This window comes from Zeus faber (assembly GCF_960531495.2).
Source record: "Zeus faber genome assembly, chromosome: 4".
Lineage (NCBI taxonomy): Eukaryota > Metazoa > Chordata > Actinopteri > Zeiformes > Zeidae > Zeus > Zeus faber.
The window spans coordinates 21,686,820-21,706,046 of NC_137191.1; the positions used below are offsets into that span (position 1 = coordinate 21,686,820).

General features: G+C 41.3%; 1 protein-coding gene across 1 annotated transcript in view; it reads left to right on the forward strand.

Annotated features, from left to right (window-relative positions):
* Nucleotides 1-368: 368 nt before the first annotated feature.
* The window catches only part of prss12 (serine protease 12), a gene marked incomplete at both ends in the record, with an annotated part of 41,610 nt that continues 22,751 nt past the window's right edge, over nucleotides 369-19,227 (forward strand). Inside the window, 9 exons of the mRNA XM_079999483.1 lie at nucleotides 369-511; nucleotides 1,559-1,719; nucleotides 1,803-2,168; nucleotides 3,398-3,536; nucleotides 13,015-13,187; nucleotides 13,475-13,625; nucleotides 15,971-16,152; nucleotides 16,833-16,974; nucleotides 18,464-18,684. Coding sequence (XP_079855609.1) covers nucleotides 369-511; nucleotides 1,559-1,719; nucleotides 1,803-2,168; nucleotides 3,398-3,536; nucleotides 13,015-13,187; nucleotides 13,475-13,625; nucleotides 15,971-16,152; nucleotides 16,833-16,974; nucleotides 18,464-18,684 — 1,678 coding nt within the window. The remainder of the gene's footprint in view (nucleotides 512-1,558; nucleotides 1,720-1,802; nucleotides 2,169-3,397; nucleotides 3,537-13,014; nucleotides 13,188-13,474; nucleotides 13,626-15,970; nucleotides 16,153-16,832; nucleotides 16,975-18,463; nucleotides 18,685-19,227) is intronic.

Sequence of the window (19,227 nt, forward strand, 5' to 3'; positions counted from 1 at the left end):
TACACCGCGGACGCAGCTGGATGACGTCGGCGACGGCTCTCCGGCGCAGCTCTGTTGACGTCATGGACGCTCCTCCCACACCTCACAGACCTCAACGCCCCCCCCCCCTGACAAACGAGAACGAAAGCTCCATTTATATGTTTAAACACTCTGATATGTTTGTTTTATTTTTTAGTTCTATTTCTTTATTTTCATTTTTTTTTTATACATTGTATGTTTAATATGCTACTTTTGCAGAGCTCGGTTGTTGTTTTTTTTGTTTTTTTTTTTAATCACAATACTATGTTTATTGTTGGGAACGGGACCTGTCTGTTTGCTCGCATTCGCCGCCGATTTTCTCCGACATTGTGTTCATATAATATTGATCAATGGAGAACCGAATGAAAAGGAACCCCACTACAACGTCCTACAGTTTTGGGACGCTGATGGCGCCATTCGCCTTCTTTCCTCCCTCCGTGTCCAGTGTCGTCGTGCGAAACGCGCGTCAGGTTGAGGCGAACGTGTACGAAGTGTAGAGGTGCACCGTTGGAGAGAGTGACATGCAAAGTTATTAAACTTTAAGTACGCACACCCCATTGAGACGCTGGGGATAGTTGCTTATAGAACATTGAAATGCCGCAGAGGGGTTTTCTTTTCGTTAAGATCCAAGATTCGGGAATACAGCCTATTTCGGAGTATATCGATGAATTGAGACTCTTGAGAACCAATGGAGAACACCAGGAATTAAAAATAATACTACACGTTTCCCCTATTCATTCCGTTCATATATCTGCATTTATTTATGTATTTATAAAACAATAGTTGTAAAACAAGTGCTCGTTTGTTGAAGAAAACTGGTCGAATGGTAATATTTCGATTCTTTTCCCATTCGGTCCTTAGTATCAGCGGCTCCGACACACGCGACGGGTCAAGTACGAGCGCGCACGCGGTTAAAATCGACAAACACATTAAAAAAACACGTTTTTTTTTAGACAACGGATGAATTGTGCAGGTGTGTATATAGTCTAAACTTCTTGTTTTATTCAACTTATTCATATCAAAGGCATTTTGCTCTCACCAATATTGTTTATTTATTTATCTATTTGCTTATTAATGTATTTAATTATTTTATTATTATTATTATTATTATTATTATTATTATTATTATTATTATTATTATTAGTAGTAGTAGTAGTAGTAGTAGTAGTAGTAGTAGTAGTAGTAGAACTAGTAGTATTAGTATTAGTATTAGTATTAGTATTAGTATTAGTATTAGTATTATTAATAATAATAATAATAATAATAATACTATTGTTGCTGTTATTATTATTATTATTATTATTATTATTTTTATTATTATTATTATTATTATTATCCAAGATTCAAGAGGTTTATTCGTCACATACATATACATACTTCCATACATATGCAGTGAAATATCAATGCAACGCACCCGTTGTGCGTCATCATTGTCATCATCATTGTTGTTGTTATTATTATTATTATTATTATTTATTATTATTATTATTGTTATTATTATTATTATTATAATTGACCCGTAACTATCACGTGGTTACAGCGTCTCCAGCCTCGGGATCCGGCATCGATCGCCAGGCTCCAGGTTCCCAGGGGAGCCAGCCCATCGCTCGTCCGGACCCCCTTACCGCCTGCCAGCGCAGGGCTTCACTGATCCTTCTCAGCGCTCCTACTCCTCCTCCTCCTCCACCACCTCCACCTCAAGTCCGGCGGGGAAGGCGGTGAGGAGGAACCAGGATGGCCGAGAAGGAGAACCATCTCCTCACCTGATCCCGAGCCACCCCCAGAGGCTTTCCGCAGAGCCATGGGTCCTTCAGTGTTTCTCACCCTGGCGCTCGCACTTTCGGCCGGCTGCGATCCCAGCGACGTCCCCCCCTCCTCCTCTTCCTCCTGCTCCGCCTTCACCCTCCCGTTTACGGACTGCGTGCAGAGCCGCGGGACGGAGGGCTTCTATCGGGGAGCGGTGGACCTCACCGAGTCCGGAGCTCCGTGCATGAACTGGAGCGAGGTGCCCGGCCTCCAGGAGCGCTACCGGGGCAAAGGGGTCGGGGACCACAACCAGTGCAGGAACCCGGACGGCAGGATCCGACCCTGGTGCTTCTTCAGGAACCCCAGGGGCAGGGTGGACTGGGGCTACTGCGACTGCAAACAAGGTATGGACCCATGGACTTCCAGGACTATTATGTGGGGGTTATTTATCTCAATTCAGCCTGGGTGTGTGCGCTTCTATACGACAAGTCCAGCTCCACTAGAGCCGTCACAATTCTTACTTAATCGTCTGATCGCGATGTTTTGCGCAGATCGTCAGTCATTTTTGTAAAATCGCTAGTTTTGTCCACAATCATGTTTCTGTCCAATTTGAGTCCTAGACATATTGAAACACATATAACGGGAATTAAGTCAGTCTCCATCAGTTGAGTTGACTCTTCCAATCTTCAATACAAATACATGGCTCATTAATTTGTTAACAATCAATAATCGTTAAACAAAACTCCAGGGAAAGCCCATGCAGAAATACATGCAGCGGCATGCAGAGCCTCAGGTGTGTGCGTTTGGCAAGTCCCAGCACATTTCCTAGCACATTTGGGTTGGTATTTGCCCACGCCTGTTCCCCACAAGTGTGAGAAGTTGCACATCCTGTCAGTATAAGCGTGAGCATCCCTTTACTGTCAAATGAATCATTGCAAAAGGAAGCGACACATCTCTTCCCATGCCTCCATGAGATGGAGGTTAGTGAAGTGGTGGTGAAAGGGAGAGGTATTGAAGGATTTCCACTGGTATTTTAGCACTGCTGTGCACTCACCACAAGCATTGATTGGCTTCGAAAGATGCCGTTACGATACCTGCTTTCATACCCAATGTGCAACCCAAACTGTTAATAATAGAAAATCAATCAAGTGAAATTTGTTTAATACAAAAAATAATCACAATTTATACTCCATTCCAGTTTTGGATAATGGATTTAGCCCCAAAACTAGAATGAGACCCAAAACTAAGCCAGACATTGAACTATTTGGAAACAATAACACAATGGACCTCACACACACGCACACACACACACACACACACACACACACACACACACACACACACACACACACACACACACACACACACACACACACACACACTCAGTTTCTGCCTCTTTTATTTTAGAAACTGCGAATGACCAAAATTCCCTTTATATGTTGACAGATTCATTGGCACATTTATCAGGTAAACGTGCTGGTGTGAGGATGTGTGTGCGCTGGCCAGCTGTCTTTATTTTGGAGTTCTCTCTCTCTCTCTCCCTCTCTCTCTCTCTCTCTCTCTCTCTCTCTCTCTCTCTCTCTCACTCATCTCTCACTCTGTCGCTTTCTCCTACACAATTTAACTATAATAGGCTCGCTGCGGCTGCAGGGGGGGCGGTCTAAGCTCGACGGCCGGGTGGAGGTCTACCTGGGGGGGGCGTGGGGGTCCGTGTGCGCTGACGACTGGGGGGATGAAGATGCTGCCGTGCTCTGCAGACAGCTGGGAAAGGGGTGAGGAAAACACACACACACACACACACACACACACACACACACACACGCACACACACACACACACACACGAAAACACACACACACACACACTTAAACACACATACAGGTATTGTGGTTGTTGTGAGGACCGTGACATTTTTAATAAGTCCGCGAAGACCACTTAGCTATGGCTAGAAGGTTGCGAAAGTATAAAAACGTATAAAACTGTAAGTTATATTACTGTGTGTATATATACTGTATATGGTCACCCATTCGTCTTATAAAATCCAAATTGCTCTAAAAAGTGATCCATGGAAGGGTGAACGAATAAAAAACTTGTTTTCGTTACAGTTTTAAGTCTTCTCCTTCTATTCTCATTCATTCTCTTCTCTTGTCTTGTCATTCCCACTCTTCTCTTCCCCACTGTCTTTTTTCAACCTCTCCTTCTCTTTTTCCATTTTCTCTCTTGTATTTACCTCCTCCCTTCCTCGCCTCTCCTCACAAACAGTCATTGTATTTCCCTTTAGTGTGACCCCTTGCATTCCAACCCTGCGTTTCCTTGCGGTATTTAAAAAGTGGTCAGATGTTTACCTTTCTCTACACCCTACACACACACTTGCAAGCACGCAGACACACACTTGCTTCCTCTAATCGGACGCAGCGCTCCAAAGCACTGTGGGGTCTAATCAATGAGGCTATAGTCCCAGATTCCCCATGGCAGGACCAAAATTGACATGCTAAATACGTAAGGTTTTATGCGCTCTTGTGCACACACAGTCACACAGATGTGAAGGAAGTGTGTATTGTAGTGGAATGTCTGCAGCTGCCAGTCACATGCATCATGGTATGGATAGTGAAGGTTTGTTTTTATAAATTGCCAATGATTGACATGTGATGGCTGTGAAATGGTTAATAACATTGGCCCCAATGGAGGATTATTGACATAGCACTGGGATTGCTCAAGGTGACTGCAAAGTGTTCTATGCTGTCACGGCTGCCAGGTATTTTTCACACTGCAGTGTGTCATTAAGGAGAGTGCATTTCATTTCGGAAACAACCTGTTGGACTTTGTGTTGGGCAATATATTGTCCTGGTGAATATGATCAAAAGTTTTGAGTGGAAATTATATGGAAAACAAAACTCACAATGGAGTTTTTTGTCTCCTCTAAGCAACTGTTCTTGCTCAGAGGTCATTTACGTCTCTGGAATCTCTACTTGACTTTTCTCAACATTGTGCCTTTAAAGTGTAAATCCATTCGATTGTCTGTGTTGGGTGGTGTTGGAGAATTCTTACTGCGTGAGGTTAACATATTCACTACTGGAAAACAAACTGAGAGTATTAAATATATTTATTCTGCAGACTAAAGAGAAAGATACAGCCATGCTTCAAAACAGTGGTCTGATCAGTCTGGCCGTGCTTCTGATGAAGAGGGTTTTATACTGATGAAAGGTGTCATTTACAAGATTACGGCCCCCGATCTTATCCCCGGGTGTTACCCTCATACAGTGATTTAACAGTCAAACTCCGGTCACGGATACAATCTTACTGTGCTATAAAACAACCCACAAGGTTCTGTCAAGTCCACTGGGGTTATCCTTATCTTGAAACAAGGTTGAGTGAAGATGGAACGTGATCTGGTCTTTACAATACAGTATAGCATCATATCAAAGAACAGTGTCTTCATTTTAGCTGTTAAGAGATTCATTAAAAACTCCAAGGCAATGTGTTTTAAAAGCTATGTAACATACAAAAAGGCGATTGAACTATATAAAACATGTGAAACATCATTCAAGAACTGATCATCTGCTTTTTTCTCTCACACTACCTCATTTTGTTCCTACTGGAACAATACCTAAAGGAAAATGCAGTAATGCTAAAATTTCATATAATTGAGGCAAAGGGATCAGAAAATGACAATAAATCGACTACGATTATATTGCAGAGATATCCCAATAATTCTATCTTGTTGAAATCAACTGGGAAACACACATCTAATAAAAGCTCATCACCAAATATATAAAAGATAAAAACAAAAAAACATCCCAGACAGGATCCCTAGACATCTCCACCTCAAATTGGCCAAAACTCTCTTCCCACATTTGACTAGAGAAGAGTAAAAGACCATTAAGGGTTTATCTACACTAAGTTATGACAACAAGATTCTAACAATTCTAACTAGAAAACAAAAAATCATTAATCAGATTATGAAATAAACTAACTGGAGATATTCCAAAAATACATAATGCTATGCAGATTAAGCAATGGTTATGACTTAATAATGACAACAACAAAGTTCATTTTGTGAACATAATGACTTACACATCCTATAAGTAAGGATAAACATTATTAGACAAGATCTTCACATCTCAATGTCTCAACATCTCTGTCATCATCATAAGGGGGTTCCAAAGTCAAACAAAGTCAACATTTAACCTTAGGTGGACTACGTTAGTGACAGAATGTTCATTTCTCATTTGGGCTCCTCTTCTGGATCTGGTGTAACCGAGAGTGGGTTTGGAGAGCGGCTGTTATTTAAGCCCCGCTGTGGAACTGTGTTCCAGGATTGGGTGATCAACAGGGTAATGGTGATGGTAATGAGGAAGATGATCACAGAGACTTTTCCTCTGTTAGGATCGTTATCCCAATTCATGTCCGATGATTCTCCATCGTTGTCGTTTCTCCCAGTCCTCTGGATTGTTGGGGACTTTCTTGCAATAAAATGCATGTACCCACATTGGTCATTCTGCCTCCTTATCTGCTGCTGCGGTGGTGAAGAGGATCTGGAATGGTCCTAGGAATCTGGCAGAGTTCCAGCTATTCCTCCTCAAGTCACGGTTCACCATCCAGTCACCTGGTCGTGTAGTGGTCCTTCAAGTGGGACGAATAGGGTTACTTTGACCTGGACTTAAACATATGGGTGAAAGACACATATTATGATGACGTTTTTTGGTATCGGTCCACGATTGTAAAATGGGGTATGTGGAATAATTCTGTGATTCCCCAACAGTTATGTTGAATATACGACTACACTCTCAGTACCAAAATAAATGCATACACCCTTGTGTAACAACAGAATAATATCACAATATGTAAGTGTGAAGGTGTGTTCTGGCTCAGGGTGAGGAAATGAGGAAGAGGAGGCAGGCGAAACAGCGCTAGTTGGCGTGTTTATTGATAAGTCCTTTTTAAATCAAGGTTGCTCGTGGGCCGAAAGGAAAACTCAGGGCTCGCAGGCCAATATATATAAATATTCCTGGTGGATCCGTGGATCCCCGCTGTCCGTGTCCGATCTTTGCCTCTCAGGCTAACTCGCCGGCACACCGATCCCTACTGCAGGGACACACACACACACACAATTAGAACTTCCTGTATCAGGCGAATCAGCGGAGTCCCTCCGCTGATTAGGCTGTTCCCCAGCAGCTGAGTGGCCCCGGTATGGGAGACTGCACCACATGTCTGCAGAGGTGGCTTGGCCCCGCCCCCTTGGTCCACCACAGTAAGAGATAATGTCCATAGAATATTGATTAGGCTACAAAATAACCGACAGTGTGTAAATCATGCAGGGTTTTCAAATTTTCCTTGAATGCATTTCTCAAATGTTACCTGAACATATTCCCATCTACCTAATCCATTAATTAAGTAAAATCTAAAAAGTGATAAATACAAACTGGACAATCTGATCTCTACTGGTTTACATGATGTAATTCATATGTGGCTTTTGTCGACAAAAGACAGACCTAACCGCATTGGTCTTTCGGTCAGCACTTAATTCCGGGCCAGTCGGGTCACACCATGTGATTGTCCTTACATTCCCGTCATCACTAATGGCAGGAATGAAACTCAGTTGAGCTCACCTTCACTAGGATTCCATGAAGAAAAACATGTAAATTATCACCAAACAATTTTGATCATAACTAGGCATCAGCTTGATAGGTCCATCATCAGGTGTTTAAGAAGAGCACTTGCAATAGAATGCAGAAAACTGGCGGTAGAAACGCCTCTTCAATGCATTGTTCTGAGCACAATCATAATGTTTACTTTATACTCTAACTTTCCCTCCTTTTTGACAAATGGTATTTACCATATGTCAAACAAGCAAAACAATGAAAAACTAGCGGGAGAGATATGGCTCAGTGCATTCAGTACCAAGTGGCTCTGCCACTACAACTTTGGCATGCCACAGCAATAGTTCAGTGCATAATGCCTTTGAGTAGAGGAAAAACAAGGTTAGTGAGGAATCCTGTGTTCTCATCTGTGGAGAAGGCAACCATCATTAGACAAATGCAATATCAGGTACGGCGGCTTTGTTAGCTGCGTTGGCTCCAACATTTCCTATAGAGATGGGGTCAAGTACATTAATGTAAACAACACAAATAGGAAGATCAGAATGGGGGGGGTTATGACATTTAAACATTAAACGGATGTTCTGTTTATCTCATTAATCAGCTGCACCGCACCATTTCACATTTGCCATACATATTCATGCAATCCAAATAAAACAAAAGACAGTTTACAACAAAGAGAAACAGAAACACAACCGATTGTACATAGATAGACAAACACTGTTTTATACAAAAAAACAGATGACGGACAGACAATCAAAATGAAAACCCTTGTAAAAGTTGTACTCATGAGTCAAAATCATCGTAGTTGAACTTTTCAAGCGCTTCGGTAGCCAGATCTGGGCGGGGCGAAGCCACAACGACTTTCTCTGCCAAGCAGTCATGTGGATCTATATAAGAGGGAAGAAGAGAAGTTGAAGTTGGACAGTGCTCCACCTCAAAGTGACATGAGCGAGGTGAAAGTTGCACACGTTGATGATGGAGAGGTGTCGGAGAGAAATTAGCCGATTTGTTCCGCAACAAGATAAGGGTAATCATCTCATGTAATCAACCCAATAACCCTGGCACCAAGTTTCCAAGCATAGTATGCAACAAGACGCAATTCATCTCCAAGATTGCAACAATACAGCGAACATAAAACCCGTTTCCCTCATCCACAGTTAAAGTAATACAGCAAACCCAACATGGAGCAGGTGCAAAAGCTTGTTTGAAAAGCAACAAAAACTTTACCCCGTCTCAATACTGGGCAAACGTTGCCTCATTCCGTGATCCGAAAACAACAATAACTTCAACAGCCCAGATAGGCCATGCCAGAGTGTGACCCTGATGAGAAATGAAAAAAATAATTAATGTCATGACTCAAATAGTGAACGTTCTTTTGTGCTGGCTGGAGTTATAAGGAAAAAAGAAACGATTGTTGGAGGAATTCTCCTACGTCGTCGGTAAGGTTAATCTGCCGCTACAACGAAAAACAAAACTGAGAGTATTAAAGATATTTATTCTGCAGAATAAAGAGAAAAATTCAGAGCTGCTCAAAAGCAGTGTTCTGATCAGTGTTCCCCAACTACTGACCAAGACAGTTTTACACCAAAGAAAGGTTGTGTGCCATTGGTCAGATGTCATTTACAAGACTGTGCCCCTCAATTGTCTCCCCGGGTGTTACCCTCAAACAGTGATTTCACAGGTATTATCAAACCCTGGTCGCAGACACAAGCCCTACTATCCCTTACAATGCTCTTTCAAGCTTCCCTGGGGTTATCCTTATCTCCATACAAATTTGAATGAGGATGAAATGTGATCTGGTTCTTCAATATTAGAATTGACAATGTAGAGAAAGAACAGTCTCTTTACATAAGCTCTGGGGGGGGCTCCTTAAAAACCCAGAGGCAATGTTTTAAACCCGCGTAACATACAAAAGGCTATTGTCCTGATTCACATAGTTGATCATATGCATTTTTCTCTCACACTATGTGATCATCATGTTGTAATTATTTTAGGAAGTCCTGTGTATCCATGACACAAGCAGATCAATAAACCATCAACATTTGAATGAATGTGCTTCCATTAATAAACTTAAAATCTGCCAAAATAAATATCTGTAATTGGGCAGAAAAAATCCATTACCGGAGACTCCACATAACTTCAACAATAAGTTAAGCAACTAGAGAGGGTAAGGAATAAATGTGATTCACATACCAAAACAATTTAAAATTCAGCATTCAATACTATATTCCTAATTTATTTATATAATTTTCACTTATGCCCTTAAATGTACAACAACTGCAAAACTGCAACTGCAACTGCAAACAATAAGCTGCGATCTCAGCAGTAATCAAGCTAATAGAAGCCTGACTGGCATCGATCAATAACATTGGATCAACAATCCAATATCTCATGGTCAATTTATGTTACCTAACTCCTAAAAAATCACATTAATTATGTGTTACGCTTTGAACTGCTTAGTCTGCAAAGTCTTTGTGCCAGGGAGTTTTGAACTTTAAGTCACATCATTATTTTTCTTCTGAATAGGGAAAAAATGATTATTTGGTATTTCCAATCAAGTTAACATCTTTACATTAAAAAAATATATATCATTGCCAGCCCCAGTAACCTAGAAAGCATTCAAATTGAGACCATCTTAAACCTAGAAGGGCTGTTATTAACATAGTAAACATAATCAATGAAGCAATCACTTTCATATATAATCTGTGCCTAATTTTGTTTCTACTTAATCATTTAATTGACTAACTATTCAAACCATTTCATAACATTTTGAAAAAAAATATTTAATTAAAATTTGTCAATACTCTTACTACAATGTCATGTTTCTTAGAGAACATTTAATAATCGGTGTACTATCAGGATAGCCAGATTGATAAAACAACAGCACACAGAAGCAACCCCTATGGTTTTCACACAGATATCATTTCCAGCAGGACTTCAGGTGATCAGTCATTCCACAGCTATCTGTTGGAGCAGAACAACATTCCGATTGCAGTCATTCAGTTTGAAGTTTTGTCTGATGCAGTGACATCACCAAATGCAGGTCCAAAGGAGCATAGTTTGTTAGGCTCCTCAACTGTGCATAACACCATTTTTTTCAATGGTGCGTTCACAGTACTTCGAGGCCAAACACTTCAGGTTCGTTGGTGGAGGGGAGGAGCAACAGAAGTCAACGCTTGCATTTCATTTCACATAACAGAACTTTGTTCGTTGTTCAGAAATTGTCCCAAGTTATTCGGCCTGATGTTGGCCAAGCTGGATCTCTGTGTAAAAAGGCTTCACAGGCCTTCTCGGCCCTGCAGGAGTAGGCATGTCTCTCAGCAGGATATCAGGGAAATAGGAATGTCCTTTGGGCCTCGGTGAAGCCCCGGGGTGCTTAATGTTTTTGTTGCAGACATTGTCAGAAGATGAAATAAGAGGTCTACCACAGTAACAGGCAGTGTCATAAAGATAATCACTCCAGGGTTCTCTGATTACATTGTCCCTGAGTGATAACACAGTAATCATCAACTCAGCTTCTGAACACAGATTCAACAACTAGGTAAATTTAGGATAATGTCACATTTAAATAAGAACTAATCAAAATGATTCTGGTGCTATTGGGCACTCTATAATATCTGACAATATGCTTGCATGCATTTCATCTCACAATAATTCCAATTTAGCCCATTAAATAATTGTATTTGCAAATCAGTAAAAAACAAATAATCTCAATAATTGACAAGGACCTTTGAATGCTGGACATGTTATGGCCTTAATCAATTGTAGAGCAATTCTCTTTGATCAATCCTTCAGGTCTTCCCAATCAGACGCAGTCACATCTACACTGGTCAAACCAGTGGATTCCTATTCAAATTCTTAAAACTGCAGAAATAAAACACTGAATAGACGGCTTGGTTAATATCCATCAAAATGTAATTACAACATTGATCGATTCACAAGATATTTTCAAATTAAAATTTTGGAGTGCCCAAATTAAAAGCCATTTAAATGGCCAACGTTTTTCACATTTATTTTACTGTTTCAATTTTTTAGTAAGCGAACATATACATTCCATTACCTCTTTAGTGTACAAAACAAAACAATTATTCCTCTTTGTTAAACTACTTGCTAAGTTTTATACTATATATCAACAGCTACATTATTCATTGTCAAGTCAAGATCACTTCTAGATAAAAAAAATTAAATCATAATGCCGTTCGATTTTAAACAATTACCAGCCTTACCTGAAAAAAGTAAACACTACTGTATCACACCAAAAATGACAATTCACTCATGCAATATTACTATTTAATGCATAGTGTCTATCGATACTGTTTACTTATTTATCATATCCTTTTATTCAGAATTACCAATTTACTTATGCTTCATGCTATTGTGCCAACCTGCTGCAACACTGTTTCTGCTGCAACACTGCAAACTACCCCACCGTGGGATAGATATAGGTTTATTTTATCTCAACCAGCAGGTCACTTTGACAAAAGAACACAAAACAAAGAACTCAAAAAGAGAAAAGAAATACCAACTACCAAATACCAACTACCAATATTATGCATCATGTCTGCTCTCCGTGACGCCACAAAAATGTATTTTGTCAGCATTTTTTTTCCCAATTTATATTGATCAATTTATTTTTTATCAATTTGGAATGCTTTGCAATAAAATCTATTAACAAAGCACAAACTACATTTCTGAAAACAACACTCATCATACTCCTTACCTTTACCAAAGGTGCATTAATGAACCAACAGACACTTTTTCCGGCAACTTAATATCTGCTGCAACTCACCACACCACTATGATCAACATCACAATCATCTTTCCAAACACAATCCAACAGTTCAAACCGTTCAATATCATTACAATATTCAACGTTCAATGTCTACATTAGCATAGACTACTGTTGTTAAATGGCACATAAATTCAATTTGATTTTAATGTAGTCTGCTGAACACCACTAGTTAACCATAATCACATAGAGCACCATTTGCCTATTAGTTAAATCATTCAGTTCTGCAGCTTCCTCTGCTGAACCAATATCTTACTAAAATGACTTTTACAACTCTCTTTGCTCCAAGTTCTATCCTAAACAAAGAATCCCAAATGCTTCATGTGCTAACTTTCCCACTTTCAATGTCTTTCACATCAACTTCCCTAAGCCTTTCAGTCTATCAACTAGCTTTACAGCTCTCTCGCCTCGTCATAATTTATTTTCAAATTAATTTAAAGCCTTGTGGTATCCTTTCTCGCTACAAGCACCAAACAGCCTTCATGCAATTAATACACAGAAAAAACAACTTTTATATCAGACCACGGTTCTTATTTAAGCCATTTAAGTGCGATATTCCAGAGAAAATGTCTGTCACTGCAGCGTAAAACTCTGGCAGCCACAGCAGACACGCACAGTAGAGTCTGCTCCTCCCTTTCCTTGCCTCGGCAAAAAGTATTTTAACTTCGACAGCAAATGCTGTGTACCGTTGCCTCTGCCGGGCTGCCATCACGCTCTCGTTCGCTAACATGATTTCCGGTTTGCTGTCTCCTGTCTACTGTGTTCCATGTGAATGCAGCATAACCCTCTGTATCAACAATTTCAAGTGTTTTTTCCAGTATTATCACTCATCACTGATAAGACCCCCTTTTATCATCCCAGGTTCTCGGGTCATGCATGGGTGTCGCCACTGTCCCGCCCGGGGACAGCCAGAGTCCATTGGAGTGCGGTCCACTGCCGGGGGGACGAGCCGGACCTGCTGCAGTGTTCCAAGACGTCCTGGAACGAAGGGGAGTGTCCTATGGCTGCCGCCGTGACCTGTAGCCAGCAGCAAGGTGGGTGGTCCATCTGTCCGTCTGTCTACCTGTCCGTCAGTCTGTCTGCCTGTCCGTCTGTCCATCCGTCTGCCTGTCTGTTTGCCTGTCCGTCCGTCTGTCGGTGTGTCTGTCTGTATGGCTGTCTGTCTATCTGCTTGTCAATCTGTCCGTCTGTCTGTCTGTCTGCCTGTCCATCTGTCCGTCTGTCCGTTCATCCAGCCGTCTGTCCGTCCGTCTGTCCACCTGTCCGTTTACCCGGAAATGTACCAGATATCCGATTTTGGATTTGTGTTTGTGTGTTGCAGCCGTGGTGGTGCTCCCCGTGCGGCTGGCGGGAGGTAGTTCGGGGTCGGAGGGCAGGGTGGAGGTCTTCCACGGAGGCCAGTGGGGTTCCATATGTGACGATCAGTGGGACGACAACGACGCCGAGGTGGTCTGCAGACAGCTGGGGCTGAGGTGAGGACAGACACACACATACAGGTGGTTTATAGAGGCATCGGGAAAAAGCTTTACAAACAAGATGGGACTATGGTGGGATTATGAACGGTTTTAAATCATGAGAGTAAATCAGAAGATGCAATTTGAATATTTTTAAAAATCAGAACAGCGTTAAAGCCTTTTTGTGCGACACTAAATTACGAGGACATGATGTGTCCTGATGATACCCCATGTCCTAATAATACCAGTGGGTACTGAGGTGTTCATAAATGCATAGGAAGTAAATTATAGGAGCACAAACACTGCATTCACCTTCTCTTTTCCATCTCAGCAACGGACACACAGACACACAGACACACACACACACACACACACACACACACACACACACACACACGCAGTTAAAATGCTTATAGACATCGCTTCCTGTACAGAAATAACTTTACTGAAGTAAAAAGAAGAAATAACCAAATTGAGAAAAGCTCATGTGGATGTCCAGCTCTCTTTCTCTCTCTCTCTGTGTCCTGCAGAAGTATGTGAAGTATTTTGTCCGTTTGGGAAGACAGAGGAAGACCGAGCAGTAAGGAACATCCGGGCGTCAGCCAGTGAATCAGCCTCATTGTTCCTGGGTGACTTTTAGTGCCACACAGATATGCATACTTAGCAGTTTCACACTGTTTTTTTCAGACAAATGTGTGTGTGTATGTGAGTCTGACAAACAGAGATGGAAAATATTTTCAAACACTCTGGCAATTAGATTTGTGTGCATATCTTATCACACTAAAACAAGGGACAATGGAAACAATGAAAACAATGGGAGCAGCCCTCCAGAATTGGATTTTGCAAATTAAGCTCTAGAGATGTGAGACATGAATGGTGGCCGCCACTTTGGCCTGTGTTGCATCTAACTAAAACCAACCATCTTTACCCATACTAGAAGGTTATTACAACAACAACAAAGTTAATACACGGTTATTACAATGCTCAAATAAACCACCAGATTTCCAAGCACCCAGGTAGCCAAGGGTCTCGGGAGTAGCTAAGATACAGATCAGCAGATTTTAGAAAGCTAGGGTCATGTCAACAAACTGATTGAATGAAATACTGAAGTTTTCCGTCTTCCGGTTCATGTCAAGTAGGTTATAATGCGCAATCATCTTCGAATCAATTACAGCAAGGACCTAAAACAAGAGTATTTAACTTCGATTTGAGATTTTTAACACATAATTGGTGACTTGTTTCAATATGAATGCGCACACCGATCAGCCACAACATTAAAACAGGTGAAGTGAATAACATTGCGTCATCATCATCATCTCGTTCCAAACGCACCTGTCAAGAGGTGGGATATATTAGGCTACAAGTGAACAGTCAGTTCTTGAAGTTGTGTTGGAAGCAGGAAAAATGGTCAAGCGTAAGGATCTGAGCGACTTTGACAAGGGACAAATTGTGATGGCGAGACGACTGGGTCAGAGCATCTCCAAAACGGCAGGTCTTGTGGGGTGTTGCAGTGGTTAGTCCCTCCCAAAAGTGGTACAAGGAAGGACAACTGCCGAACGCACGGTAGGGTAATGGGGGCCCAAGGCTCATTGATGCGGTAGGGAGCAAAGGCCAGGCTGTCTGGTCCGATCCCACAGAAGAACTACTGTAACACAAATTAGAGAAAAAGTTCATGTTGACTATGATAGAAAGGTGTCAGAACACACAGTGAATCACAGCTTGCTGCGTATGGAGTGCGTAGGTGCAGACCGGTCAGAGTGCCCATGCTGACCACTGTCCACCACCAAAAACACCTACAATGGGAACATGAGAGAGAACTGGGCCATAGAGTAGTGGAAGAAGGTGGCCTGATCTGATGAACAACGTTTTCTTCTACATCATGTGGATGACCGGGGTGAGGGTCCAATCCGATGGAGCGTCTATGGGATGTGCTGGAACAACAAGCCCGATCCATGGGGGCCCCACCTCACAACTTCCAGGACTTAAAGGATCTGCTGCTAATGTCTTGGTGCCAGATACCACAGGACACCTGCAGAGGTCTTGTGAAGTCAATGCCTCCACGGGTCAGAGCTGTTTGGCGCTACGAGGGGGAACTACACAATATTAGTGGCTATTAGTGGTGGTTTTAATGTTATGGCTGATCCGTGTATATCGTTGGTGTTTTGCTGTTTTAAAGTCTATACTTTTTCAATTTTGTCTGCTGCTTTTCTTGGCCCTCTTTAAAAAAGAGATTCAATCTCAATACGGCCATTCTGGTTAATTAAAGGTTGAATCAAAAATGAAATAAGGCAAACCGTCTTGAGAAGGCAGGCATCTCAGTCATTTCATGTGTTCTTCCCCGTGTCCTACCTTTCTCTCTGCAGCGGCTTGGCCAGGGCTTGGGGCGGCGGCGGGCGTTTCGGCGAAGGCTCGGGCCGTGTGTGGCTGGACGAGGTGCGCTGCACGGGGAACGAGCTCTCCTTGGACCAGTGCCCCAAAAACGCCTGGGGGGAGCACAACTGTCTGCACTCGGAGGATGCGGGGGTCTCCTGCGACCCGCTCACAGGTCTGACTCATACACACACACGCACGCACACACATACGCACGCACGCACACACACACGCACACTCATACATACACACACTGTTTGTCACATTAGACATTAAAATCGTCATTACTTTAGACCTAGAGGCAGATAAACAGTGTCAAGCACAGTCTCTTTGGGCAATCACTGTACAATGTATTGTCGTAACGTTTTAATAATTTAGAAGTTACATTGTAGTAACATTATAATAACTTAATAATAACACTGTAAGCGTCCATCATCCATCATCCATTATTATCCATGTCCATCTTATTGTATATATATTTATTAATTTGGACAGAAATATCCCAACTATATTTATATTTGTACATTTTAATATTATAAAACTAGCGGGTAGCACTGCTACCTATCCCCTGTCATAGCCTTTACATTTATCCTATGCATGGAACACATTTTTTATGTTGTGTATATATTTTTTTGTAGTATATAGAATTTTTATGATACTCTTCTGTGAACAACAATGCACCGTCCCTTACCAAGACAAACCCCTTGTATATGAAAATGTACTTGGCCAAGTAAACATTCTGATTCTGATTCTGATTATTTTTTACACCAAAGCCCATGAAGCCTTTCAGACTCACTTCATAATTACATCAAGCAGAAGTTTCAACCCTATAGCGCAGATCTGTTCTGTCTCCAGATGGAACAGTGAGGCTGGCGGGCGGAGCAGGCAGCTACGAGGGACGCCTGGAGGTCTTCTACCGCGGTCAGTGGGGGACGGTGTGTGACGACGGCTGGACGGACTCCAACACACAGGTGGTGTGCCGGCAGCTTGGCTACAGGTAACGCACGTGGGCATGAGGACACCTTCACCGGAGCACACACACACACACACACACACGCACGCACGCACACACGCATGCATGCACGCACACACACACACACACACACACACACGACCCCAATCACACATGCACAATCCCCCTATATAAGTATAATTCACTCTGTAATTCACTCTATGTATATATATTCATTATATAATTAATTCTATAGAAGTATAATTCACTATGTAATTCATTCTATTTAAGTATAATTCACTCTATGTAAGTATAATTCACTCTGTAATTCACTCTATATAAGTATAATTCATTCTGTAATTCACTCTTTATTAGGGTTAAAGATTTTTCCAGAACATTAGACATTTTATTTCCCGGGAAAAGAACCACACACGAACATAATAGAAACTTTGCATGCAACTTGAATTTTGCTACAGCTGCGACTCCAGCGTTGAATATGAAATGCAATCTGATTGCCTGTGATCCGTCTGCTGAGAACAGCCTCATGGAAATTATATTTGACAATTCCTTATTGTATAAACAAACCAAATTTGTTCAAGCAACCAATTTGGCGTTTCCAAAATCATTGTTTTAAACTGAGATGGATTCTATATTCTGTTAGTGCTCAGAGGCTGCTGCTGTGCACTGCACAGCATCTGTAGCCAAGTAATTTTAGATAAAGTAATAAAGTCACTGATCACTCAAAGTTAACAAAACATTCATTTATTTTAACTACAGCATTTCAAAGTAATACTGTGCAATTGTGCATTCAAGCAATACAGTGAACAATCCCAGCGGCCTGCATGTTGCACTTTATATGTAAAATGCAAATCAACATTTTAAGAACAGGGCAGGCCTACTACAGTGCTTGCATTATAACAACATAATAGCCTATAAAACATTAGAGAGGCCTAAATGACCTATAAGAACAGAAAATGTACCAAATGGAAATGTGCAAATTTGCTGAGGTCTATTATAAATTAAACAGACATAGGCCAGTCATGAATAAAACAGATAACACCTTAATTAAAATAAAAAGACTTTGGGGCTTTGTGATTATTATATACAATAAGTTCAGTGTGTGCCACCGGCACATGCAGTGCGCACACAGCTGTTGCACAAACTTAAAAACATATATTAAAACATATGCAATGCATATGTTTTAATAAAGTAAACTTTAGGCCTACATATTTCTAAATATAAGCCTTTTCCAATGTGTTCAAAAAAAAACCAAACATAAAATAAATAAATAAACATGTACCTGTTTTTATATTTCCTGGGAAACGGGAAATGGTTTGGGTGGACATTCCTGGTTCACCTTTACAGTATATTATAAGTATAATTCACTGTATAATTCACTCTATATACATATACTTCACTCTGTAATTTACTCTATTTAAGTCTAATTCACTCTATAATTCACTTAATATAAGTGAAGTGCATCCGTCTGTGTGTCATTGTGTTGCTTTGGATGTACACCTTTGTACCTACACAGGTCAGGTAAAACCGTTGTTTCCGAGGAGTCGGGCGTCACCCCCGTGTCTCGGTTCGGGTTGGGTCTGGGTCCCATCCTGCTGGACGACGTGAGCTGCACAGGGAAAGAGCCGGGCCTGGCCTCCTGCAGGAGGAGGGAATGGCTGCTCCACGACTGCACGCACCATGAAGACGTCAGCGTGGCCTGCAGCCCCGAGCGAACGGGAGAGAGCTTCCCCTCCAGTAAGACGTTTGAAGTGTTAAGTTGGCGATGAAATTCAGTATGTGAATATATAGATTATATATATTATATATAGAGTGGAGAAAGAAATAACCACATGCTCATATTTTGATACTCTCTATTTAACTTAACTTAATATTCATTCTTAAAAGTGTATATTTTGGTGTAATGTTCTGTATATGGTGTATGTCTGTGTGTGTGTGTACATATTCAGTCAGGTGGATCTAGAGACACTCCTTAATGCAAGCAATTCAAAGTACAGGCTCGGTGGCCACATTGGGCCCCCATGAAAATTGAATGCAGCTCGCCATATGTTTAAAATATATTGTTAAAATTATATTATTCTGCAATTCACAAATTTGCAGCATTAAAAAAAAGGGACAGTTTGTTTGATGCTAGATGTTCAATGTGGTCGGCTGAGAAAAAGACAACCTGGCCAGTGGCCCCCAGAGCGTTTGAGACCCCTCATTTAAGTTGTGTATTTGTATGTATGTTTGCATGTTCATAGAGGATAAATACAGAAGTAGCCTACATCCCTCCTTAAT